This window comes from Aedes albopictus, chromosome 3, assembly GCF_035046485.1.
Source record: "Aedes albopictus strain Foshan chromosome 3, AalbF5, whole genome shotgun sequence".
NCBI classification, from domain to species: domain Eukaryota; kingdom Metazoa; phylum Arthropoda; class Insecta; order Diptera; family Culicidae; genus Aedes; species Aedes albopictus.
Window position 1 is genome coordinate 162,874,816 of NC_085138.1, and position 26,261 is coordinate 162,901,076.

The 26,261-nt window shown below is 37.7% G+C and overlaps 2 protein-coding genes across 4 annotated transcripts in view; one reads left to right on the forward strand and one right to left on the reverse strand.

Moving 5' to 3' along the window:
* LOC109422664 (cytochrome P450 4d1-like) overlaps positions 1-26,261 on the reverse strand; it is a 505,971-nt gene that overhangs the window by 312,240 nt on the left and 167,470 nt on the right. The window lies entirely within an intron of this gene.
* The window catches only part of LOC109422670 (inactive ubiquitin carboxyl-terminal hydrolase MINDY-4B), a 29,594-nt gene that overhangs the window by 1,659 nt on the left and 1,674 nt on the right, over positions 1-26,261 (forward strand). For 2 of the 3 annotated variants that reach the window (XM_062858756.1, XM_062858757.1), the window contains 3 exons: positions 9,272-9,385; positions 9,445-9,804; positions 9,886-10,107. In XM_062858756.1, coding sequence (XP_062714740.1) covers positions 9,272-9,385; positions 9,445-9,804; positions 9,886-10,107 — 696 coding nt within the window. The remainder of the gene's footprint in view (positions 1-9,271; positions 9,386-9,444; positions 9,805-9,885; positions 10,108-26,261) is intronic. The other variant, XM_019697529.3, reaches the window with a different exon arrangement.

Here is a 26,261-nt window from a genome sequence, read left to right on the forward strand (position 1 = left end):
CAACTATTGCAAAAGATGACAATTCTTCCATTGTTTCACAAAATTGGTAAAAATGTAAAAACCTTTTACCGAGTTTCGGAACGGGTCTTTAAATCCCTCCTTTTGCATTAGGGTCATATTTGACCCAAACTTCACACTACGTCAGCGAGTTTTCCAGACGTGATGAAAAATTTACATAGTTTTCAATCATTTAAAATTAAAGTTAAAAAAAGATAAATTTTGAGTTGTACCCCTATTGTACAAAATTAATGATTTGGTGCACATAATTTCATGGTACATATAAACTTTCGTTATATGTGAAGTGAAGCAGCATAGCTCAGACTGTTGAATGGCAGATAATAAAGATAGATACGTCATATAAATAGTTATGACTGCAAATTGCTTGAGTTAAAGGTAGTTTACATGACATGTAATCCTCATAATTAAGCCATTCCATAGAAAAACGATATAGCTCAACTCCGATTGTCGCAAAGCTTGGTGTGTTCGTAGTTCTTCGAAAATAATTAGACCCGTATTTTTTGGTGACCAATTTTCAGATAGGGTGGTCCTAAAAATCAAAGTTTTTAAAAACTAAAAAATTTCAAAAAAATGATAACGCTTCAAGCAGTTAATCGATTCATAAACTTCTTTTTTTTTTATTTGAAAGCTATTGAAAGCTAGTTTTTAGGAAAAATACGATGAATGGGCCAAATTGTGTTTTTGTGCAAAAAGTATGCGAATATATTACAGTAAAACCTCCATGAGTCGATATTGAAGGGACCATCGATATTGAAAGGAAATATCGAGTAGTGGAACAAAAATTCTTTGGGAACCTTGGGGGGGGGGGGGGTGGAAGGCGGTGAGGGTCCATAATAGTAATCCAGATTTTTTTTTCAGTATGGAAAAATTTACCTCTATGAGTCGATATCGATTCAAGGAACATCGAATCATGGAGGTTCGACTGTAATTTTTTTTATGTTTTCATGGTCTCGGGGCCAAAGAGGTACCCTGGTTTTATATTTTTATTAGAAACTTAGAAAATTAGGCGTAACATATAAAAAAAATCAGGGATGTGTGTTTGTTATTTTTTCTGAATTTTCTGATAAAAATATAAAACCAGGATACCTCTTTGGTCCCGAGACCATGAAAATGAAAAAAAAATCTAATATATTTGCATATTTTTTGCACAAAATACAATTTGGCCCATTCAACTTTTTTTTTCTTGAAAACTAGAATTCAATAGCTTTCAAACAAAAAAAAAGTTCAAAATCGGTTATGATTTTTTGATTTTTTTTTTTTAGTTTTTTTCTTTTTCTTCATTATGGCTCGACGTCCCCACTGGGACTTGGCCTGCCTCACTTCAACTTAGTGTTCTTTGAGCACTTCCACAGTTATTAATTGAAGGGCTTTCTTTGCCCATATAGCCGAGGCGATAAACGCACGGGTATTCAGCATGACCATGCTGAGGGTGACGGGTTCGATTCCCGGTCGGTCCAGGATCTTTTCGTAAAGGAAATTTCCTTGACTTCCTTGGGCATAGAGAATCTTCGTGCCTGCCACACGATATACGCATGCAAAAATGGTCATTGGCAGAGGAAGCTCTCAGTTAATAACTGTAGAAGTGCTCATAGAACACTAAGCTGAGAAGCAGGCTTTGTCCCAATGAGGACGTTACGCCAAGAAGAGAGAGAGAGAGGCTTTCTTTGCCTGCCATTGCATGAAATTGTATATTGTGAGGCAAATACAATGATACACTATGCCCAGGGAGTCGAGAAAATTTTCCCGACTGGAACGGGAATCGAACCCACCGTCTCCGGATTGACGATCCATAGCCTTAACCACTAAGCTAACTGGAGATTTTAGTTTTTAAATACCTTGATTTTTAGGACCACCCTATCTGAAAATTGGTCACCCTCATGACGAAATAAAAAAATACGGGTCTAATTATTTCCGAAGAACTAAAGGGTGATACAGTCAAAATTTGGTTACACATTTTTTTTCATAACTTTGGACTGCGTACACCAAAACAGCTGATTTTTGGACCAGTAATGCTACATTATATGTAGCTTATACCATAAAATTTTCATCAAAATCGATTATGTATTGGTTGATATATAGATAAAACCATCGACCTACCTTTTTAAAATTTTGTACAAAGGCGCTACATAGTAAATTTTCGGAAATTTGCCACTTAAGCAAATATAACTTTGTAGCGGCTGGATCAAATTGAATGAAATTTTAACACAACATTTTGATATGCATACTTCACATACAGAAAAATTTTCAATGAAATCGGTTAAGTATCTCTGGTTCTATAAATAAAACAGTAAAAATGTGTTCTTATTTGTGAATCCTCTTTGCACAAAATTTTAAAATTGCAGATCTCAGAGTTCAACAATATCTCCGCAAATACTTGACCGATTTTTATGAAAATTTTATGGTACAAGCTACATCTCTCTCGTTTGTCGGGTGAAGATCACTGCGTCCAGATTTTAGAACTATTGTGATATACCCTTTTGCTGTGAGGTACGCAAGTTATCTCAGTAACATATTTGTCACTGAGATACCTTGGTATCGACTGAACTCAAGACCATCTATTATTGATGAATAGAGATCCTGAGTTGTATGTGACTCCCTCATTCTGGCGAGACTAGCTTAATGAAGTCAACCACAAGCTACATATAATGTACCATTACTGATTCAAAAATCAGCTGTTTTGGTGTACGCAGTCTCAAGTTATGAAACAAATTGTGTGACCAAATTTTGACCGTATCACCCTTTACTTGATTGGGCAGAACAATTGTTGCTCTAAGTAATGCGTACTGAAATTATCCATGTTTTATTGTGAAAACCTTCTTTTTGCGCTGAATTGTTTATCCACTTCCTAAATAAAGGGATCCAAAATACCTCCCTTACCCTATGAGCCGTTTTCTTTGAAAAATCATAACTTCAGAACGAAGCATCGTAGACACAATGTTTTTTTTTTTGTGCAATCGTTAGCCAATTTCAGGAATCCAAGAAAAAATATAAATGGTTTTCCACAAAATTTGCCACTATTGAGAAAAAAATGTTGGAAATGTCGGAAAAAATATTTAGGAAGTGGGATAAATTCTAAAAAAAAAACTTTTGGAAGGAAAGGGGTGCCTGGCACACCCTAGAATTTTTCCTTGACAGTCTCCTAAAATTGAAAACTTTACACATTTATTTCAATAACACAATCCAATACTTCATTACCTGTTTTACGTTTTGGCTGGTTTTTAGTGTTGGGTACTGGGGCTCAAATGTCAGAGCTGGTAAATGCACAGCTTCACCTTACTGGAAGATAAGGCTCAATTCGTAGTTGATTTAATCAAATTTCAAGAAGATTTCCTTCCAGCAAGCTTATTATATACACTCAAGCTCTATATGCTGCGTTACGTAGCCATGATCAAACACAGCAAACTAAAATTATTTTTTTCGCTCAATACGCCTCATTTAGCACTCTCACTGTTACGCCTCCCAAACTGTTGGAACGGTCGTTTCAATATTTTGCCATTTTTTATAGGATTAGCGTAGTTCCAAAACCAGAAAATTTTCCCTGCCTGTTAGAGAAATGTGGAATGTTTGCAATACAAATTCAACATAAAAAGGATGAGAGCTGAAAAAAAAAGTCAGAACAACTACTTAAAACACACATTTTCTTATTATTACTGAAGTATCGGGTATACAATGCATACATACATACATACATACATTTATTTGTTCAACATCACATTTAAGACAAGACATAATCAACAATATGTGCATTCAAAATGCAAATATCAAATGCGGGAGCACCAAATGCGGTAAGATTTTCTAACAAGTAACCCGATGTCAGTGGGAGCTTTTGAATCCTAGGTTGGCGGTGATATTGGATATGGTTGCTACGTTGCCTTTGGTAACATGTGTTACCGCGTTTGAAGCGCATTTAGGCACCGTTTGCATCTTGAGCGCACACAGCAATACGCCACAATACTCGGTTTGTGGCTGCCGCTCTTCATCCTCGGTCGCGCCCAATGCTCGCCAGGTCACGCTCCACCTGATCCGCCCGTCGTGCTCTCTGCGCTCCACGCCTTCTTGTGCCAACCAGATCAGTTGCAAACACCAGCTTTGCAGGGTTGTTGTCCGGCATTCTTGCAGCATGGGTATGCATACAAATTTTATATTTATAGAGCACAAATGTTACACTGAAGTATCTGGAGATGCTCAATTCAAAAACTTACATATGTTCACAAAATCACGTATACCATAGGAGATAGACAAAACGATCGGCACTGGCAAAATATTCACTTCTCAAGAAATGTTCAACTAGCTGTAACTTGTCGAAAAACGCATCAAATATTTTCCACTGTAAGTTCATCAACTAGTTGTGTATCAATGGTCAAAATTTGGAAAAAATCGGACTATACTCCACGAAGTTATAAAGATTCTTCAAAAAGGTATAATTATCCGATAGCCAACTTTGAGCTGTTACATTTCCGGATTCAATGAACCGAATGCAATGAAATTTTGACCATTTATGACTCATATAATGAACTATGAAAAACCTTTGACTAAACTTAAAATTCGGAAGAAAAGTATAACGATTACATTATTTTTCTAATAATCACCAAATTATCCAAAATTTAAACATTGTTTCAAAATCCAAGATTCAAGAATTATAGTTTATTAAATTTAATTTTCCTCTAATTGATTAATACATATATAAATGTGTTTCAAAGGAAAGTAACAACATAGCCGCTAATAAATTGATAGATGCATATTAAAAAAAAGACCAATTTACTGAAAATCGTGAAATAAATGAAATCGCTATAACTTTTTCTCTTGTTAAAAATTTCAAGTCAAAACGATTACCAGAGTTCATTGTATAAGTCATAAATGGTCAAAATTTCTTTGCATTCGGATCATTGAATCCGGAGATATAACAGCTCAAAGCTGGCTATCGGAATATTCTACCTTTTTCAAGAACTTTTAAAACTTTGTGGAAAATAGCCCGATCCTTTCCCGATCTTGGACCACTGATACACAACTCAGGGTGGCCACTCAGTCGGGAATTTCGGGAAAACCGGGAAAAGCTCGGGAATTCGAAACCACCGGGAAAAAGTCGGGAAAGCCTCGGGAATTGTTGCTAGCCATCGGGAATTTCCAAAATTCAAAAATATGTACAGTCTCCAGAAGCATAAGTACGAGAATCTGTGGGAAATGCAGTCAACAACTGTTGAACTGGCGTAAAAAGCATTGTTGGAAATTAATATCTTGTCGTCGAGTCATGACAATTTAAGTTAATCATAGTGATGTTACCTAATATCACAATTTGAGCAATTTCAAAGATTTTCTAAAGAACATTCTGGTGGAAAGACTGGCTGAGACACATTCAAATATTTTAAGATTCATTTGTCACTTATGCATTTTTAAGGATGTACATGTTTCTAAAAACATCAAGCGTCCAATAAAAGTTTTATAAAACATAACAAAAAATATAACTTCTTTCTAAAAAAATATCCTTGTACAATCTCTAGGAGAATATTTGATATAGCCTTTATCATTTTAGCGAAAAGTCTTTGATAAATTTGGATAGGATGCTGATAAAATTTTGAATGAATGAACGAATTGCCCCAAGAATAAATTAAAAATTATGAAATTGTGGATGAGTAATGTTGGTGAAAACATTTTTACAATTTAAAAATAGTTAGTGAAAGACAATTGAAAGAATATTAGAAGGGATTTTTAGTATCTGATGGAATTTCTCAAAGCACGCCTATTGTAGCTCATAAAAGTATTTCTAATATTTTGTTTGAAAGATTTCTGTTGTTCTTCATGAAATTCTTGGATGTACTCATTTATTGAACTTGTGAATAAAAACGTTCGGAGGAAACTGGAGTAAGGTATCGGGAAAATCCTTTTTTGGCGAAGCTTTAGCAGAAGTCCCTGGTAAAACTCCTGTTTCAGCAAATTCCCGAGAATTTTGAGTATTCGTAGATGTATTCAAAAGCATCTGGAGCAATAAAGTTGTATGATTTATGGAAATAAATATTTCCCAAATAATGAATCTGCCTCTACATTTTGGGGGAAATACTTTCTCAAAAACTAATCGTTCGGGAATTCCTGGAGAAATTCTTGACATATCTGAAAATGTGATCAGAAATTAAATATCTGAGAGCTTGATATTGCAATCGCTGATAAAATAACTGAATGCTAGACGAGTATCAGGCAAAATCTAAGATTTCTTTGATCTCTCAAATTTCTCCTAGAATTTACGATTCCAGCCTGACTTTCTGCAGTAGCCATTTACGGTACCGTCAAGGCACCATTCACCGTGGATCTAAGAGGATTCGGGGCAAATAAGGGCTGTCATTTGACACCAGTCTTATAAACATTGTTGGTGCCGCTTTTAATTGCCTTCATTATAGGTTAAAATTAAAGCAATATCCACAGAAGTAGAAAATTTTTCACAAAATTTGGTGATATAGTACAATTAATAAACAATAGTAGGGTCGCCTAATTCCGTGGTAGGTCACCATTCACCGTGGTAGTAGGGACCCATTCACCGTGTTTGAGAAAATTAATTCTACTTTGTTTAAAAATGGTCAAAACAACCCAGCCAAGGGACTTTCCTTCGTTTAAATTCATTTCAAGTAATAACTTTCAAGATTTTATTAGAAAAACGAATGTTCAAATTTTCGATTTTTTCTAGATATATGGGACAATATGGGGCACGGTGAATGGAGACCATTGATTTTTAGGGTACCCATTTACCGTGCCTTTTTGTTTCAATTAAAAAGTACGAGTAATCATACTTTCTTGTTAAACTTTCTTCGGTTATGCAAAATACATACCTAATATGTGAACTTAATTGATTGTTGGTTGAATAAAAACGTTACTACATTTAGTTTATCGCTTAAATCACTTTAGCGCAGTTTTTGTTTTTTCACTATGAATGCAGTGAACGAGCAGAAATCCGCTTCATGTAAACACACTTTAGTGTCAAAATGATACTTTTAAATGTTTCTAATGAGCGTTTTGACATGGTAACAATACATTAGTGTTGTATTGGTGAAATTGAAGGGAAATTGTCATATCATTCAATCATGATATGGAAATAATGAAAAAATATTCGAAGGCACACGGTGAATGGCGCCTTGACGGTACCATAAAGTTCGCCACTGGTTTTCTATTAAAATATCTTGAAAATTACCATTACATTTTATAACGTTGTATTCAGTATCAATATATTGTTTATAAACGTTAAAAAAAATCATTCAATTCGGTTCACTGGTTTCCGAGATATGACAGCTCAAAAATGAATTGTCTAAAAAATGGTGGTTTACCCGAACGGTTCTAACTTCGTGAAAAATTATTCAATCGAGCCCAAATTTGTACCAATGATGCACATATAACAGGTTGAGATTTTTAATGCACCCTACAGCAGCATGTTACAGCATGTTGATTTTTTTTGTGGGAGAAAAAAAGTTTCCTATCCCAAACATTTTGGCCATCCCCTGTACATATATAAAGCTATGTTCACTTAGAATCCGGAATCATGTCACATTTTCTAGTAGCGCTCTCAATGAACATAATCATCATTCTTTTGCAGCACTCTGATCATACACTAATCCTCTTTAAATGGTGAAAATTTCATTGATTTTCTTGCAACGAGTTAAAAGTTATTTCAGATTGAAGACAAGAGGAGGAAAAAAATCTTGCACGAACACGTTGAAAATTTAGCGTGGTCAGGTACGACAGTCGCGAAAACTGTTAATATCGTCAAAAGCATTATGTGTTATGTGCACAGATATTGTTACCCATGGCATAAGGAAGTGTCCTCGGAAGAAAAAAGCTTGGGTTCATTGATAAATCTGCTTTGAATTTGAAGATTTGGCAAGAAGTTCGAACTCTGGGCATGGTTTTTTCGCAACAAGATGATGAGAACCAATTCATACAAGATGACAGCCTCAAGAATCGCGTGCTGCTTTTCAAAAACGCACACAAGGGATATGTAGAGGTTTTACCTATTTTGATGAGCTGCCATGACAGCCGGAGACGTTCAGTGGTATCGTCACAGATGGGTAGTGTTTATCAACGAAAAAACACTCAAATTTCGCGTATTCCCAATTCACTGAATTGCCCCTCATTTCGCAATAAAAAAAAAAGTTTGGTAATTTTTCTTCGGAATCCTAGTCAGACTAGTCAAGGCACTCAGGACACTGCATAGATGACCTGATTGTTGAACAAACGTGCGGAAGGGGTTGTTGCTAAAATTTACCACCGTTGTGCAGATTTTTAAAGAGTTCAACACTGAAAAAGCGAGAAAATGTGTGAAAAATAAAAATAAATAATTTCAATGATATTTTTCCATAAAAGTACAACAAATAACCTTTGTTTTGAGGGCTTCACCTTTTATGTTTGTTATCCCATCCCTAAGATATACGTGATTTTGTCATTCCGGATTCTAAATGAGTGAAATCTAACAAGACAATCATAACAGTATAAAATAGCTACTAGTATATGTAATAAAAAAAGTATTCAGAAATTTTTGGGGAAATCTATTAGGAATTATTTTTATGGAATCCTATCGAAGGTCCCTAAAAATGAATAAAAAATACTTCACCGCCTTCAACCAGAGGTTGCACAGACTGAACGATCACTTACATGAGACAACGGACAATACCCAAAACACCCAGTGACACAGTGGAGACTTTTCCGTTTGACGGAAAGTTTTTACTGACTGGAGCGGGAATCGAATCCAAACTCCGAGGCTTACGAAACGGTCAGTTGCCTGACGCCGCTCACCGCACGGCCATGAACCTTACGACACACTTATCTAAAAATTCTGCAGAAATACTTTGTAGAAGCCAGTCTGGAAGTTATTCCAGAATTTCCGCAAAGCTAAATTTAAAAGTTTTGTTCGAAGCATATATAGGGATTCGCGCTACTTGGGCGGTGGCTTCTATTTTCGTCTATTTTCCACTATAACTCAGTCAAATTTGAACCAATTGACACAATTTTTGGAATGCAGTGAAATAGGTATAGTATCTACCCGTGTACAACATTTCAAGTCAATTGGTTCAAAATTGACTGAGTTATAGTGGAAAACAGACGAATATAGAAGCCACCGCCCAAGTAGCGCGATACCCTAAGTAAGCTTGATTTCAGGGGTTGGGCTAGTTAATTGAACATAATCAAGTATCTTAAGAAATGAGCATAATGTTGTGAAGAAACAATGTTGTCATTGATTGTGTCACTAACCTGAGGTGTTGCGATTCTTTAATTCCAGGAGTTACGCCAAACAGTATTCGGTTCAGCCGCCAGTCCTCCCCGAGGCGAATGGACCCGTACCGGAATCAACTTCGGTGCCGCAAACGGAGTACGCCATCCGACAACACTTTTTGTGCTGACTCGATCCTCAGGCGAGGCCCCACTCACATCTGGTTTCCCTTGCCCTTTCAGGAATATCCCTACGGACTGCGGACGCCTCGCAATGCCACCCGGGGAATGCAATCGGTGCTGCAGGCATTCATCATCAAGCATTTCATATTCGATGTTAAGCCTAGAGATAAGTCTGTGCCACTTGAGGAACTACTGAAGCCTACCGAGGCTGAACAGGCACAAGCTCTATATCTAGCTATCTCGGATATCCTATGGAACATTGGTGAAAAAACCAAGGCGATTTTCGCTCTACCGGGTGAAGCATCGCACATTCCGCACAGCCACGTGTACTTCCAGGATAACGTTACGGAGAAGCTGTTCTTCTTCGAGTTCACCACGCTGGATGAGATGCAGATCTTCGCCAAGCGTTACCTGCCCTACGTGAGCTGGCTGCGAGCGACGTCCGAATCGAACGTCTTAATCGAGTTGTCTCTGTCTACTTCTTTCTCTTGTACTCCACAGTTCACCGAGAACCCGGGACCGGGGGCCCTACTGCTACTGTACAGCGCCGTTGTGACGCGTGGCATGGAAAATCTTAGAAATGATTTAGACGCACCAAAGGGAGCACATTTAATGGGTCCGTATGAAGAAGGATCACTAAATATAGTCACTTTGTTGCTGACAGGCCGTGCCACGCCGTACTTACACAATGGTGTTGTATACGTTGGCGATGAGGATCACTACGTAAGTATAGGAAGATCACGTGGCTTGGAGATGTCCAGGAGTTTCAGGTGTTTTCATACTTCCATCTAATAAACAATTTCTTGTCTGTTACCTAGCATTGGGCAAATCTGGCTGAGACATCGATTTTTGTGAATCGATTCGAATCGGATTACCAGAATCGATTCACCGATTTAATCAAATGCTTTGAATCGATGTTTTCACATCAATTCGATATTATTAAATATTACAAAACTATAAAATGATTCGTTTGCTGCATGTAATTCAAGTCCATCGTATGTTTTACTTGCCTAAATCAATTCAATATTAAAATTGGAGATTGCACATCGAACATTTCGCGACTCTGATTCGAAAATGGATATACCGTTAAAACACCCGGGTAGTCGTGAATATCATAATCATATCTTTAAACGATCAAATTTTGATGTCATATCTTAATATGATATTGATGAGATATTCAAAAAGTTGCCAAATATCTGCTCAATATCTCATCGTGATATGATTTCAAAATTAGTACTTAATCTAGTACTTAATTTGATCTTTGAAAAGCCTTGTGCAATCTACAGTATAAATGTCGAAATTTCCCAACATTGCGCATGAAAACTATTTTAAGTTTTCAACTTTCATTATGCGCCGTCCCCAAATAGCGTAATGCTTCAGGAGATAGGGGTTTAATAAATTACGCAACGCTTCAGGGGAATAGGGAATACAGCCTAGCGTAACGACCCATACAAAAAAGTTGGAGTCATCATTATGAAGACTGCCAGATCCTAATGAACCAACCACCGAGTTCAAAAGTATCGAATTTAGCGTTACGTAACAAATAGCTGTTTCCTTAAGTCCACCACAATTTTTACAAACGAGCACTGGGACAGTAGAATAACTAGCCACAGAAGTTCAATGTCGGGACTGTTCGTGTGACTAACATCTAGTTTGCCACGCCCTTACAGCGTCAGCAGCGGTACTAGAAGTGTCAAGTTAATTTTGTTTACCAAAACAAAAGATCCTCTACAAGAAGGGCACTCGAAAATAGTGAATTATTGCAATTTAAATTATTGATATAATTAATTGAGAAAAGTGACTACAGCGCCATTAGAGTTCTAGTGTATTTCTATTACTGGGACAAAACGGAAGTAGAAGTGGCCCTCATTTTCAATAAGCGGGTTTATAGATGCGTATCACCGGACAATTTAGGAGCATTATCGACCCGCTAAGGCAGCATCCATTTATTCCGTAACGCTAAAATCGGCATTTTAGACTCCCCTCCCCCCCCCCTCCTCCGTTATGCTTTTTTGTATGAAAATCCAAAGTTTCAAAGTTTGGACCACTAGCTTCGTTAAAAATTCAAAGAATAGGCATAAAATGTGAAATCATCTAGAGAAATGTGCTCTCTTAGTTTAGGAAAATATGCAACTCCTAATTGAGTTTAAATTCATTTTTATTTTCCATACTGTCGCTTCAGTTTGCAAATTTTGGGTGGATTCTGCAAAAGAGCATTTATCATTGGGAAATTTGGAAAATACAGCTTAAGATCAAAATTAGCTCTTCACATTTCCATCTGCAACATCCAGAAATCGAATGAAATCAAGATCAAAATCAGTTCTTTCACACATTCATCTATAACATCCGAAAATTGTAAGATCCGAAAACTAATATTCAAGATCAAAATAAGTTCTTTCACACACTCATCTACAACATGGCGGAACCAAACCAACACAGCTACCATGAGTCGCAAATACCTTGAAAACGTAGAACTTGATGCTCTTGTGATCTCCTATTTTCAGATATGAGTCATAGTGCAGTGGTAATGTCACTGCTCATAAATCACAAAGTCATGAGTTCGATTCTGGTCGCGGCCATTTTTGTTTTTTTTTACTCTAATCCATCTGTCAGATCATTTTATGATATTGGTTTGATGTGCTACAGCCCAGATCTCCCCAGATATTAGTCTGATCTTATAATATCAATATGAGATATTATTATGTTCTTCCCCATACTAATTCCTGATGTTATTTTTGATCTTTTATCTTTTATGTCAAACAAACCAATTGCTTATTATGATCTTGAGTACTTCACTGAGGAATATCAAATGATGATATTGTTTTGAATTTTACTTCTACTCGGGCAGTGCATTCTGAAAAATAAAAATGAAATTTAATATTTTTGAATCGAAATAAAAATTCTGAGATCTAGATATTCCCTAGAGCTCTGAGCAGTATTCCCTAAGAATCTTTAAAGAGACTGCTCCAGAATTCTGAAAGGAGTTCTTTTAGAATTATGAGAGAGATTTCTTCAGAATGCTGAACATGATGACACCAGAATCCTGAGTGACATTATGCAGAAAAGAAAGCAAGACTCTTCCGGTATCTTGGTAGGAATTCTCTCTGAATTCTTCTTAGATTTCCTAGATTTCTGAGAGAGATTAGTCCATATCTATAAGACGGATTGTCTCAGAGTCTCGAGAGGAGTTCTCCCAGAATCATGTGATAGATTGTCTCAAAATTCTATGAGAAGCTTCCCCTTGGAATTCTCCCAAAATATTGCAGATTCCCAAGATGATTTTTCCCTGAATCCTGAGAGGAATTCCAAGAGTAATTCTTCCACATTCTTGAGGTAAATTCATCTAGAATACTTTTTTCTTAAAAAAAAAAAAGATTTTCAGAATTCTAAATTCATCCCCAGAAACTTAAAAAAAATAACCCAGAATCCTGAAAAGGGGAGCATAGAACCCTAAGAAGAATTACTCCAGAATCGTGAGAAAGGTTTCCTCAAAATACTGGGCTGGATTGCCAAAAAAATCTGAGGTAAACTCTCACAGAATTCTCGGAGATGGGATGACCCCAGAATCCTGAGAATAATTCCTTCAAAAACCTTTCAAGTATGCTCCCAGAATTCCCCTACAACCCTGGGTAGAATCCTTTAAAATGCTGAGAATAATTCTGCCAGAATCCCGAAAAGTATTCCCCAGAATTGTACGAGTGATTCCTCCAGAATCCTGAGAGGGATCATATGAGGGGTTCTTCCAGATTCTTAAGAGGAATATATCTAGAAACCTAAGCATTTTTCCGAAAATCTGATATGGATTCTTCCTGGAAGGGATTACGAAAACTTCTATAATGGACTGCCCAGCATCTTGTGAAGGGTTCTCTGGAGTTCTGAAAAGTATTCCCACATAAAACATAAAAATTACCACAGATTCCTGGAAGACATTCGCTCAGAATTTTTGAAAGGACTCTCCTAAACTCATGAAAGGGAGTGTCCCAGAACTCTGAGAGTGATTCTTCTAGAATAATTTAAATTATTACACCAGAATATCAAGAGAATCTTCCCATTATCTTGTAAGGGATTTCCCTGATTACTAAGAGCGACTCTCCCAGAATCCTGAAAAAGGAATATCTGGGAGCAACCGCTCCAGAATACAGGAAATAGAACTCTACTGGCATTCTCGTAGAATGTTGAGAAGGATTTATTCCGAACCCCAAAAGAAACCAGAAAAACTAAGCGAGGAATTCTCCAAAATCCAAATTTCTCTAGAGAATTTTGCCCAGAATCTCGTGAGAGATTCTTCACCAATTAATAATTCCGAAAGAAAGTGCCCTAGAATGTTGAAAAATATAGCCCCAGAATCCCGAGAATTTCTCCAGAATCATGAGTTAAATGCCCCAGAATCTTGACGGGGCCTACAAGAATCTTGGGGAGAGTATCCGAAGAATACTTAATGATATTCTCCCAGAATCTTAAAACGATCTAACGCAGAATCCTGAGAAGGATACCATTACAACCCTGTGTGGATTTCCCCCAGAATCCTAATAAATATTCTCCCAGCATTCTGAGAGAAATTTCGGCACAATTCTGAGAATGCTGAGTATGATTCTCCAAGAAGTCTGAGAGGATTTCCTGAGAATGCTGAGAAAGATTTCCTCAGAATTCTGAGTGGGACCCTAAGTGAGGGTCTTCCAGAATCTTTAGAGGAATAAACCCAGATCATCCAGAAATTTCTTATAATCCTGACAGGGTTTTCACCCTTGGTTAGGAACCCTGGTAGGAAAAACCCCAAAATCCAGGAATGAATTCCCTTAGAATTCAGAGATTCCCTTGAACTCTGTTAGGTATCCCCATATGATACTGCTGAGAGAAAAAAAATCCTCCATATTTTTTAAAGAGACTCTTCCTTAACTGTGAGGATTCCTCTAAAATTATGTGAGAGATTCCTTCAAAATGCTGAAAACTATCACACCAGCATCCTGAGAGACCTTATTCTAGAAAAGAGAGAAAGATTCTTCCGATAGGAATTCTCCCTGAATTCTATTACAAATTTCCATAGAAACCTGCGAGAGATTACTCCAGTTTTCTGAGATGGATTCTCTCAGGATGTTCAATAGGAATTCTTCCAGAATCTTGATTCACGAGATAGTTTCTCCCTGAATCCTGTGATGGATTGCCTCAGAATCCTGAAAGAAGTTTTTCCTCGGGATTCTCCCAGAATGCTTAGACGGGTATCCCCAGGACACCCTGGGGGATTCTCCCAGAATCCTAAGAGGGATCTCTTAGAATCCTGAGAGAAATTCTCCTGCAGTATTGAAAAACATCCCGTTAGAATCCTAAAAGAGAATGCCCCAGAACCCTGAAAGGGATCCTTTACATTATTAAAAGAAATCAATCTAGAATCCTGAGAGGAATTCTAAAAAAAAGTTTGGAATCCAGAGATGGGCTGACCTAGAACCTTGAAAGGGACACTCTAGATTATAAGGAGGATCCCTTTAAAATCATGAGAAGATTCACTTAGACTCCTGGGAGGGATTACCCATGGAACCTAATATACAGATATGCTTAGATTTAGTGGACCCTAGATTATAGACCCTCGATTTTGTGTACATTTTACATTTTTTAATGGTTAAATTTTGAAGTAATTTATTAATTTTGAGTCGAAAGAAAAATCGAATGTTAAAAAAATCGATTCGATCGATTTCGTGGGGCTTCAACATCGATTCAAAAAATCGATTAATCGGAACAAAAACTTCGATGTTGCGAACATCGATTCAAAATTGCCCAACGCTAGTTGGTTCACATGAAGAGGCACATTGGCCAGATGAACATCACGGATGTGATGATCGCCAATGCGTTCTAAACATTTCAGAAGAAAATAGGTCAAACTGATAGGTCTGAAACTCTGCTTGTTCATACGACGCACGACCCACTTTCAGAATAAACTTTACAGTATTATTCCGCCAAGATATGGGAATAAACCCTGTAGCAAAACTGCAGACAGGGTTTTTTAAAGCTTGTTTGCAATGATCAAATCCCTTCTGAAGCAAAATAGGGTATACAGGGGATAGACTAAATGATCGGGACATGCAATTTTTTCCCTTTCCAAAAAATGTTCAACTAGCTGGTAACTATTCGAAAAATGAATCAAATATTATCAAATTTCACTGTAATTTCATTAATTATGTCTCAGTGGTCCAAATTTGGAAAAGATCGGGCTATTCTCCACGAGGTAGGGTAAGAAATCAAACTTTGAACTAGTCAAATTGTAATCTTAATTTGAACCATTTCAAAATTCATTAAAACGACGTACTTTTCAGGCAAATATTGTCCCGAAAAAGATGTTAAACAGCTTTCCGTAATATAACCTGATAACATGGACTTTAAAAACATTGAAAAAAGCGTTTTTGTCATGGAAAACAGGCAATTGAAAAATCACTGTGATTTCACCCATTTCCCCCAAGGGAAAGCACATTTTCGGTGCACTCGTACAGCTCATGCATTGTATCACACGCAATATGTGAACACGTCAAATGAAAGCCTATTTATCGTAGAATCGACCAACCGAATAATATTCCGCATTATTTGTCATAAAACTATCATATTTAAGTGATTCTTACTTAGAGAATGTTATCTTAAGTTGAACCATTTGTAATCTAAATTTGAACTAGTAAACGGGGGTGAGCTTCTAGTGTTGGCCTGTAGATTGCGCTAGTGGTTGCTTTGTTTACTCTTGGGGGATAAAAAAATCCCAATTGAGTTTCCAAATTCCTAAAGAATTTCGAACATTCTGAGTTGAGATTCCACTGCCTAATGAAAAATAGGTATGAGAATTAGCAAATTCATGTGATTTTTCATTGTTTGGCATGGAATTGGCTGTTTTGTGAGTTGCTCGAGCTGCTGCCGCCAGTAGTTCAAATTAAGATTAAAATCATTGTTGATGAAAAATCAAATATTTCAATGAAATTCGGTGCAAATACCAACTTTTTACCATTGAACAGAAAGCTTATACCCGTGGCTTTCATGTACATTCGATTTTGCCGTAGTAAATTATTTCCATGTGGGAGAAAAAATCACTTAAAATTTGCACTGCTTCAGAAAGCCGCAATTTGGTTCAAATTTTGATTACCTACCCTAATAAAGATTCTTGAAAAAGGTATAACTATCCGATAGCCAACTTTGAGCTGTTATATTTCCGGATTCAATGAACCGAATGCAATGAAGTTTTGATCATTTGTGACTTAATGAACTCTGAAAAACGTTTGACTAGCTTGAATTTTTTAACAAGAGTAATTTTTTTTTGCGGTTTCATTTATTTCACGATTTTTTGTAAATTGGTCTATTTTTAACATGCATTAATCCATTACTTTTTCAATTTATTGGCGGCAATGTTGTTACTTTTCTTCAAAATACATTTATATATAGGTAAATTAGGGAGAAATTAAATGAACTATAATTTGCATCTTGAGTTTTAAAACAATGTAGAAATTTTGAATAATTTGGTGTTTTATTTGAAAAATCATCTTATTGTTATTATTATCTTCCGTGTTAAGAATTTTAAGTTAAGTCAAAGGTTTTTCATAGCTCATTATATTAGTCATAAAAAGTCAAAATTTCTTTCATTTGGTTCATTGAATCCGGACATATAACAGCTCAAAGTTGGCTATCGGATAATGATACCTTTTTCGAGAGTCTTTATAATTTTTTGGAGAATAGCCCGATTTGTTTCCAAATTTGGACCACTGAAATATTTGTAATTAACTCACAGTGAAAATTCGAGAATATTTGATGCACTTTTCAAAAAGTTACAGCTAGTTGTACATTTTTTGAAAAGTGAAAGTTTTGCCTGTTCCGATCATTTTGTCTATTCCCTGTATACAGTGCCGGATTTAGGCTTCGGGGGGCCCGGGGCAAACCCTATAGAGTGGGCCCCCAGTAGCAAGATTTTAAAGATATAAATCACAAATTAACTTTTTTGCCAATGTTGTGTAATTCGTATTTTTTTTTTTTTTTTAATTTTAACTGTTTTTTGTGATTTCGGAACAAACTATGCTACTGTTACGCATTTGTTTTGTTCATTCATTTTTTTTTTCATTTCTTTACAAATGCTTTTGTGATGTAGTATTGTTCTTTCAAACATTCAGGCCAAACTTTGCGTACTTTTTTTTTTTTATCTGTATTAACGAGATTTTTAGCCCTAGGCTAGTTCATCTCGGGACCCACGCTTTACTTCCCTTCCGAAGGAAGAACTCACATTTTGCGAGTTTGTCGGGAGTGGGATTCGATCCCAGGTCCTCGGCGTGATAGTCAAGTGTTCTACCCAAGCAGCACCTGCAACATCATCCAAAATGTGGCTTTCTATGCTTTGGTCTTAAAGAGTTGCAATAAAAGCACACGCAACTTCCATCTTGTCAGTTGAGTTGCATTTAAACTCCGAATATCATTAAGTTGCAGCTTTGTTTCATAGGAATTTCTAATAACATCGTATTTGACATCGATTTATGGAGGCGGAGCTTATATATTCCTCACAAGTGACAATACAGTTAGCTTGCATTAAATGTGCTATGTAACACACATGAAACATCTTACTCTGGTTTGTTTGTTCAGATTAGGTTCCAAATGTGTTGCGGAAAACATGCGCGTCTTTTCATTTTGACAGCTTTCTAACTTGTGGCAAAGAAGGTACAATGAAGTAACGCGTAACTTCAGTAGCTTTTATGGTGCATTGAGCAGCAAATCTTTCACAGAGCTTCTGGTGTAGTATGTAAGGTAAGTGGTTAATACTCCTAGTGTCCATGGTTCGAGTCTGGCCATATTTTTTCATTTTTTTTATCATTCCCCCTAGCTCAAGTTGCATAACGATTTAAAATTTGCGCTTTTTGCGTTTCAAAGAAGAAGCAATTGTGTTCTGTTGTCCTTAATTTGAACAGTGAATAAATTGCACTGATGTTGCTGGTACTGGCTTTGAAACAAGTCGTGTTTCTTGGGTAACCATCACACCAGGTCCGCTCCACTTTGCGTACTTTCGATGTTCTATAAAAAAGTTTTATCTCTGGGTTAGTGCTTTAGTAGGCAAATGTAGCAAAAAATGTTTAAGAACGTCGGTGAACCCCAAAATATAGATATGCATAACCGTTGCTCCGAGATGTTTTTGGAAACTAGGTTCGCAAAATTGATTCGAATTTCCCTAACATCTCCAGGAATCATTATCATACCTTTCCCATGATAACATCTGTCCTCGACGAACATGATGAAGATGGGCTCAATTGTTTTCAGAATATAAGGTTCTATTGAACCAAATACAAACTTTCAAGAGGTTTTCGTGAAACTCGCGCACACCAAAACTAGCAAGCCACTTCTTTTTTTTTCAATTGTTGAATACTGTATATCTCTTTAAAGATGAATTTGCTGCAAACAAGTGTTAAAACTAATTCCTCAAAATAGTCATTCTGGGAAATACACTGCAATACTGAACAAGTCTATTGTTTATTTATTTATTTTTGTTAATTTCCTATGAAATGGCCAAACATGTAAAATGTTTAATGGTTTTATAATATTTATAATATTTATTTTACAATGTTTAATAATAGCTCATGCTGAAGAAAAAATCAGACAAAAACTGTAAATCCATTCTAAAAATAGTTCCAGTGCACCACAAATTATGAAGTTTAGGATTTTGATTTGTTCTTAAGTCCAAATTTGGATTATGAAATAATCTGGATACCTTGAGGAACCCAATTACAACTAGTCTAGGAAAAGTGCATTTTATATGGTTTCGTTGAACCAAATATATATAGTGTTTCGTGATTATTGGGGGGCCCCCTCAATCGGGGGGCCAGGGGCACCTGCCTCCTTTGCCCCCCCCTTAAATCCGGGCCTGCCTGTATCCCATCTGCTCCTGGAGATTTAAAAAGAGCGAAGCTATTTAGTGCCCGCCCACTCAATCGAAGCTAAAGAATCATAACTACAAGACAAGACATCAGGTTCATCCGAAGGTGTAATACCCACACATCTGGGGAAGTGTGTACTGAATAAATATTCCAAAATTTCCTCATCAGAGGAAGTGAAGTAGCCATTTGGCAAACGAAGTTCGCTCACTTGGAAATCCTTAAATTGTGCAAGGATTTTGTTCAAACGACTGACTTCACACAAACAGGAAACATTTGTACAAACTAGTGTACAAAGGTTTTTTTCCAGCCGGATCATTCAGCAGACTGGGGATAGTTTTGTAGGCCTTACGAGCCGTCCTGAAAGCCTCTGGTCCAGCCGAACGTCGTTGGTTCCAACTCTTTTTCCTCAGCTTGGCCAGATCAGAGTTCTGCCAAGGGGTTCCCATTGTGATCTTTACATACTGTAGAGGGCAAGCTTCCAAAAAACTTCTAAAAAAGTTTAAAATTCCCGAACAATGACGGATGTCATAATTGAATCGTCCCCACTGTCGATCACATTGTTGTTGGTGTTGTTGTTCATGGATTTGGTAGTCATTTCTTCTGAGTCCCCCTTAGAGTCGCTATCCCTCACTGTAAATGAAGTAGTAGTTAATGATCCTGGTAGTTATCTATGCAAGCATAGAGACGACCAGGGGCAACACAATGCCCATGGTAATCATAAATCAGGTGCTGATGATTCAGGCAGCCAGGGGCAGTATAATACCCATGGTTTAAAAAAATCAAAAGCTAGAAAGCCTTGTGGATCCAATCCAACATCGTCCATTCAAAATCGTCTCCAGCGTAGGGAATGAAGTGCCCCGGGAATGTATAAGTAAGTTCAATAAATGAATTCCACATAAAACTGTATCAATGAGTGCGTTTTAAAATAAACCTTCATCACGCGAAGGGTGCTTCGTCTGTGCTCAGTAGAAGATTTACTAAAGAAGATCTAGACGTGGGACTAATTCAGGAGCCCTGGGTAAATAACGGTAGGGTAATGGGATGCTCTTTACCGAACTGTAAACTCGTGTATCATGAAAATCAGTGTAAACCTAGAGCTGCAATCTTAGTAAATAGGAGAATGAAATTTGTCCCAATTACTGAGTTCATTTCAAGAGATTTTGTAGCTATCAAGTTGGAGGTCCCGATAATCCGGGGAAAACTGAGGTATGCATTGCTTCAGCATCTTTCCCAGGAGACGTTGATGATGTGCCTCCATCTAGTGTTGTAAGTTTCATTAATTATTGTAAGAGAATAAACGCTCAATTTTTGATTGGATGCGATGCGAATGCCCATCATACCATTTGGGGCAGTACCGATATTAATAAGAGGGGTGAGAATCTTTTGAACTATATTTCGTCTAATAGCATAGACATATGCAATAAGGGAGATTCTCCCACTTTTATTAACACAATTCGACAGGAGGTTCTAGATCTTACGATCTGCAGTGACCTGCTGTCGGAAAAAAATGTGAACTGGCATGTTTCTGACGAGGAATCATTGTCAGATTACAAACATATCAGGTTTGATTATAAAGCCGGATCAAATTTAATTGAAAGTTTTAGAAACCCAAGAAAAACAAACTGGGACCTCTATCGCTTTTACTTAACGCATGAAAATGCATATAAATGGGAGCAGATCACATCTGTTTCACAATTGGAAAGTGCCTCTGATGAGGTTATTGATAAAAATGATCTCATCATATCATGCTAGCTGCACAATCCAACAGAGGTCATCCAACAGGGATGTCCCTTGGTGGAATGACAAGCTAGCAAAACTGAGAAAAGAATCTAGAAGATTGTTCAATAGAGCAAAGGCTACTTCTGATTGGGTTCAATACAAAAAAGCCCTAACAGAATATAACAGAGAACTGAGGCTAGCCAAACGTAAGGATTGGAGACGGGTGTGTGAAGACATCAATAACGCTCCTACAGCTGCAAGGCTCCACAAAGTCCTTTCAAAAGACCATTCTAATGGTCTTGGAAGCCTCAAAAAGGAAGATGGCAGTTTTACTGTCGATTCTTCTGAAGCTTTGAAAGAGATGATGAAGACTCATTTTCCGGGGTTGTTGCTTGAGTACCGGACCGGGGGGATTTCTTTCAGATGAATAACCTCCAGAGCAGACTGTGTTTGAGCTCTTATATTGGGAGATTACAAATTTCCTATATGGGACAGTATGGAGTATATGGAACATAGTATATGAGTTTTGCAGTCCAAGTTGATCAATGCAAATAGTGTGAGCTTTTAGTCTTAAGTCTAGTAGCACTTACGTTTAATGTCCCTCTAAGTCATGTATGTCCGGTAATTAAGTCGTGTTTATCTTTCGTCATGTATTCAGGGACGGCAACCAATGCAAATTGTTTCAATTCAGGTTATGCAAAGTCCGTCACTACGCTATATTGTGAACTAAAGCTCTAAAGTGAGATTTCATTAGATTTAGGCATTATACCAATTATGTTTAGATTACCTGCTAGTTAATTATAGTTCACACAATTAGAATAATAAATTTGGAAAAATATTTCAATTAAAGTAGAATTCACTTTCAATTCATGACAATCTGATTCTGCATGGATTATTTGTTCTAATCTTGCTACTCACGGTCAGTGACAGTCGTATCTGTCACTCCATTCCATTGTCATCACAGGCTCCATCAGGTGGTTGACGTCGGAGAGTTTATAAAAGGCGCGCGCTGTCCAATAGGGTCAGCTAACAGGGGTCGATTCCTTACTCGGCTGAAGATCAAGACTTAGACAATGTATGGTCGGCAAATGCCTATCAGAAAGCCTGTGAAATCTTCATGCCATCGAGGGTCGAATGGGCACTGAGTTCTTTTCAATCTTTCAAATCTGCTGGGATAGATGGAATCTTTCCAGCGTTACTTCAACAAGGGAAAGGAGCGATTGGTCCGCTCCTAACCGAAATATTTAGAGCCAGTATCACTTTAGCTTACATACCTAAGGCATGGCGTAAGGTTCGTGTTGTTTTTATCCCAAAAGCTGGCAAAAGGGATAAAACAACACCTAAAGCCTTCAGACCTATAAGCCTTTCCTGTGTTCTGTTAACCCTCTAATACCAAACCCCGCCTTTAGACGGGGTATAATTTGAGAATTTTTGTAATTTTTGTTTCGTGGACAATCATTTTTTTTATATTTTTGGGTGATATTTAGGACTGTTTTGTATATCCTAAAATGGTTTTTGGTGTCATCTAAAGCGTATTTACATTTTTCAAAAATCATTGAAAAAATGATGTTTTAGTCACCTTTAAGAAATCATTGATTATTTTGTATTGAATTGCTAAAATTAACATATTTTAGATTTTTCCCAAATCATTCTATCATAGTAGAATAGTTTAAGGAAGTCGAATACACTCTAAAATTACTTTCCTTAAAATTACACGAAAATAAAATTTTCATTGAAAAAATTTTAAAATAAAAATATTTCAACAATAATCCTAAAATCTCAAAATGTTTTCGTCTCAAAAAATCAGTATCTCAAAGAGGCTTCAAGGAAACATATAAAAGTGTGTGGATGTTCAAAAATAAAAATTAGAAAAATCAAAAACCGAAAATCACAAAATCGAGAATTAAAAAGAATCATCTTCCAAAACATGTTTAAATCGATTTTAGATGACGAAAAATGATATTTAGATCAAAATCAAAAATTTGGGTATTAGAGGGTTAAAGGTCATGGAGAAAATAGTGGATGACTTTATCAAGTCTACCAGCTTAGTAGAAATGCCTCTTAGCAAGTTTCAATTTGTTTATCAAACAGGTAAATCTGCAATAACAGCGCTACAGTCGCTAGTCAGCAAAGTTGAGGAATCGCTTCAAGCCAAAGAAATAGCCGTGGTTGCTTTTCTCGACGTTGAAGGAGCATTCGATAACGCATCCTACAGCTCAATGCGTTCAGCAATGGAAGCAAGGGGCTTGGATAAATGCATTATCGAATGGATAATATCGATGCTTAAAGATCGAGAAATCTCTTCCGTTCTTGGAGGTGCGCAACTATCAGTCAGATCTGTGAAGGGCTGTCCTCAAGGAGGAGTACTATCGCCCTTATTGTGGTCTTTGGTAGTGGACAAACTCCTTAAAAAGCTTATTTATCAAGGTTTTGAGGTTATTGGATACGCAGATGATGTAGCTATTCTGGTACGAGGAAAATATGACGACGCGATATCCAGCCGGCTACAATCTGCGTTGAATGTTACCCTCAAATGGTGCCGAGAGGAGGGATTGAACGTAAACCCTTCAAAAACTGTAATAGTACCTTTTACTCGAAGGTTGAAACTAAATCTTATTGAACCTTCTTTAAATGGAGTTCAAATTCAGTTCTCGGAAGAAGTTAAACATCTTGGAGTAACTTTGGACAAAAGACTGAATTGGAATTCACATTTAAACAATGTTTTAACTAAGGGTACGAATGCCCTTTGGGTCTGCAGCAAAGCACTAGGAAAAACCTGGGGTCTTAGACCAAACATCATTCACTGGATTTATGTTGCGATAGTCCGGCCAAAGATTACTTATGCTTCACTTGTTTGGTGGCCCAATACAAACGAGGTAACCTCTCAAGGGAAGCTCGGTAAGCTACAAAGACTTGCTTGTATATCTATTACAGGAGCAATGAAAAGCACTCCATCAGTTGCTTTGAATGCCCTTCTCAATATACTGCCTTTGCATCAATTTATTAAACTACAAGCGCCAAAAAGTGCCCTGCAGTTTATCCGTTACAATAATGTACTAAATGGGGATCTTGTGGGACATTTGAGGATCATCAAATACTTCAAATTAAACATGGACATAAAAACAGTAGAAGATTGGATGATAACAAAGACCAACTATGATGTTCCCTTCAAAGTGGTGAAACCATGTCGCTATGTTGGGGATGCTGGTGGGCCAAGTTTACGTCCAGGTTCTATTGTATTTTATACTGATGGGTCCAAGATGGGTGAAAATACAGGAGCCGGTGTTTTCGGCCCTGGTATCAGTAAGGCTATACCAATGGGATGCAGTCCCACTATATTTCAAGCGGAAGTTCAAGCCATTCTAGAGTGTGCCAACATTTGTCTGAAAAGAAATTATAGGTTTGCTAAGAGATCTGTATATTTTCGGACAGTCAGGCGGCTCTAAATGCGCTAAAGGCTTTTACTTGTCAATCAAAGCTAGTGTGGGAATGCATTATTTCTCTGAAGCAATTGGCCAGTAGGAACAAGGAAACGTTATACTGGGTGCCCGGTCATTGTGGAATTCTGGGGAATGAAAATGCAGACATTCTCGCTAGACAGGGTGCGGCATCAAGCTTTGTAGGCCCTGAACCCTTCTGTGGAGTTCCTGAGTGACCTCTTCGGATGAAACTAAAAACTTGGGAAATGTCCACGGTAGAATCTAATTGGAATGCCACGGATACATCCAAGCAAGCGAAAAGGTTTATAAAACCCAGTGTAAAAAAGGCAGGTCCATACTGAATCTAAACAAAAGAGATCTCAGGGTAATTACTGGTCTGATGACTGGCCACTGCCCGAGTAAATATCATCTAAGTAAGATTGGAAAAATCCAATCCTCCGAGTGTCGTTTCTGTCAAACGGAAAACGAAACTGCTGAACATTTACTCTGCAACTGTGGAGTACTATCCAATCAGAGATTGGCGGTTTTTGGTAAAGGGTTTCTAGAGCCCTTGGTAATTTGGCGAAGTAATCCCAACAGGGTAATAAACTTCATAAAACGAGTTGTGCCTAGTTGGGGATCAGGTGTTACATCAACCATTGTCCATCACAGCTCAATTGTGACAGGATATTTGACAAGCACCAAATTAAATATGGGTCGTACCACAATATTCCTAAATAATGGACGCAGTGGTTAAAAGGCTCTACAGATGAGGAAAAAAAATGCAAGCATAGAGGACAGCCGAGGGTTGGCCTAGGCTTGAAGAGGCACCCGCCACGCCTAGGCTTACTTCGCTTGATTATTCCGTATACCCCGGCACTCGATCACCTCCCGGTGCCAAAGGTGGTAAGTCCACACTGCTGTGTGGATACAGTTCGCTTAGAATAGAATCCTAGGCTCCCACCTGACTCGCAGGAGGGGGGGGGCTTCGTCAAGCCCCTGGACCTCCCACCCTGGAGTCCCTGATTTGGTGATATTTTCAACTAAGATGTTTAAAAAGTTAAGACCTATCTACTGGTGAACAATTTAGTTCGGAAATTTTTCGTTAGGTGGCGCCAGAGCGTATTTGATATTTCTCCCAAAGAATCGGATGGAATGTACCTAAACAAGCGAACTAGACGCACCAAAACAATAAGTTACACTTCTGTAGACGGGTAGACATATACGCTCGGCAGCTCAAAAGAGAAACACAGACAAACAGACGCATTCGCGACATTTTGACCTGGGAATTTGGCCTTTTTCAAGGATCGTAGTGTCAGTTTTGGGATTTTACCTAAGGAATGCTTTTCTCCAACGTGGAGCTCCTTCGTCGATGTCATCAAATGTCGATAGCGACAGAAATTCGGAAGCGAAAGTGGAGGCCACACTCTACGCAGGGGCGGAAACGAAATCTGCAAACTAGCGTTAGACTGGAAACCAGCAGGACATCGCAGCAGAGGCAGATCCAGAGGCTCATGGCGGTGCAAATCGACAGAAATTTGACCTGACCACAGATCAAAGCGATGACTGCCAATCGCCCAGGATGGAAATCTTTCAATCCAGCCCTCTGTACCACCGTGGGTCACCGTGGGTGAAAGTAATGCTCTTCTTCACAATTTCTCTTCAAAACAGTCGTTACAAGAGGCGTTTCGGGAGGAATTTTGGCAGGAATTATGGAAAGAATCTTGAGAGGAATCCCTGGAGGAATCTTGGTAGGAATTCCTAGATGAATTCCGGTAAGAAACCCGGGAAGAACTCCGAGAAAAATCGCGAGAGTAATCTGGAGAGAAATCCGGGAGGAATCCCGGCAAGAATCCGGGAAAAA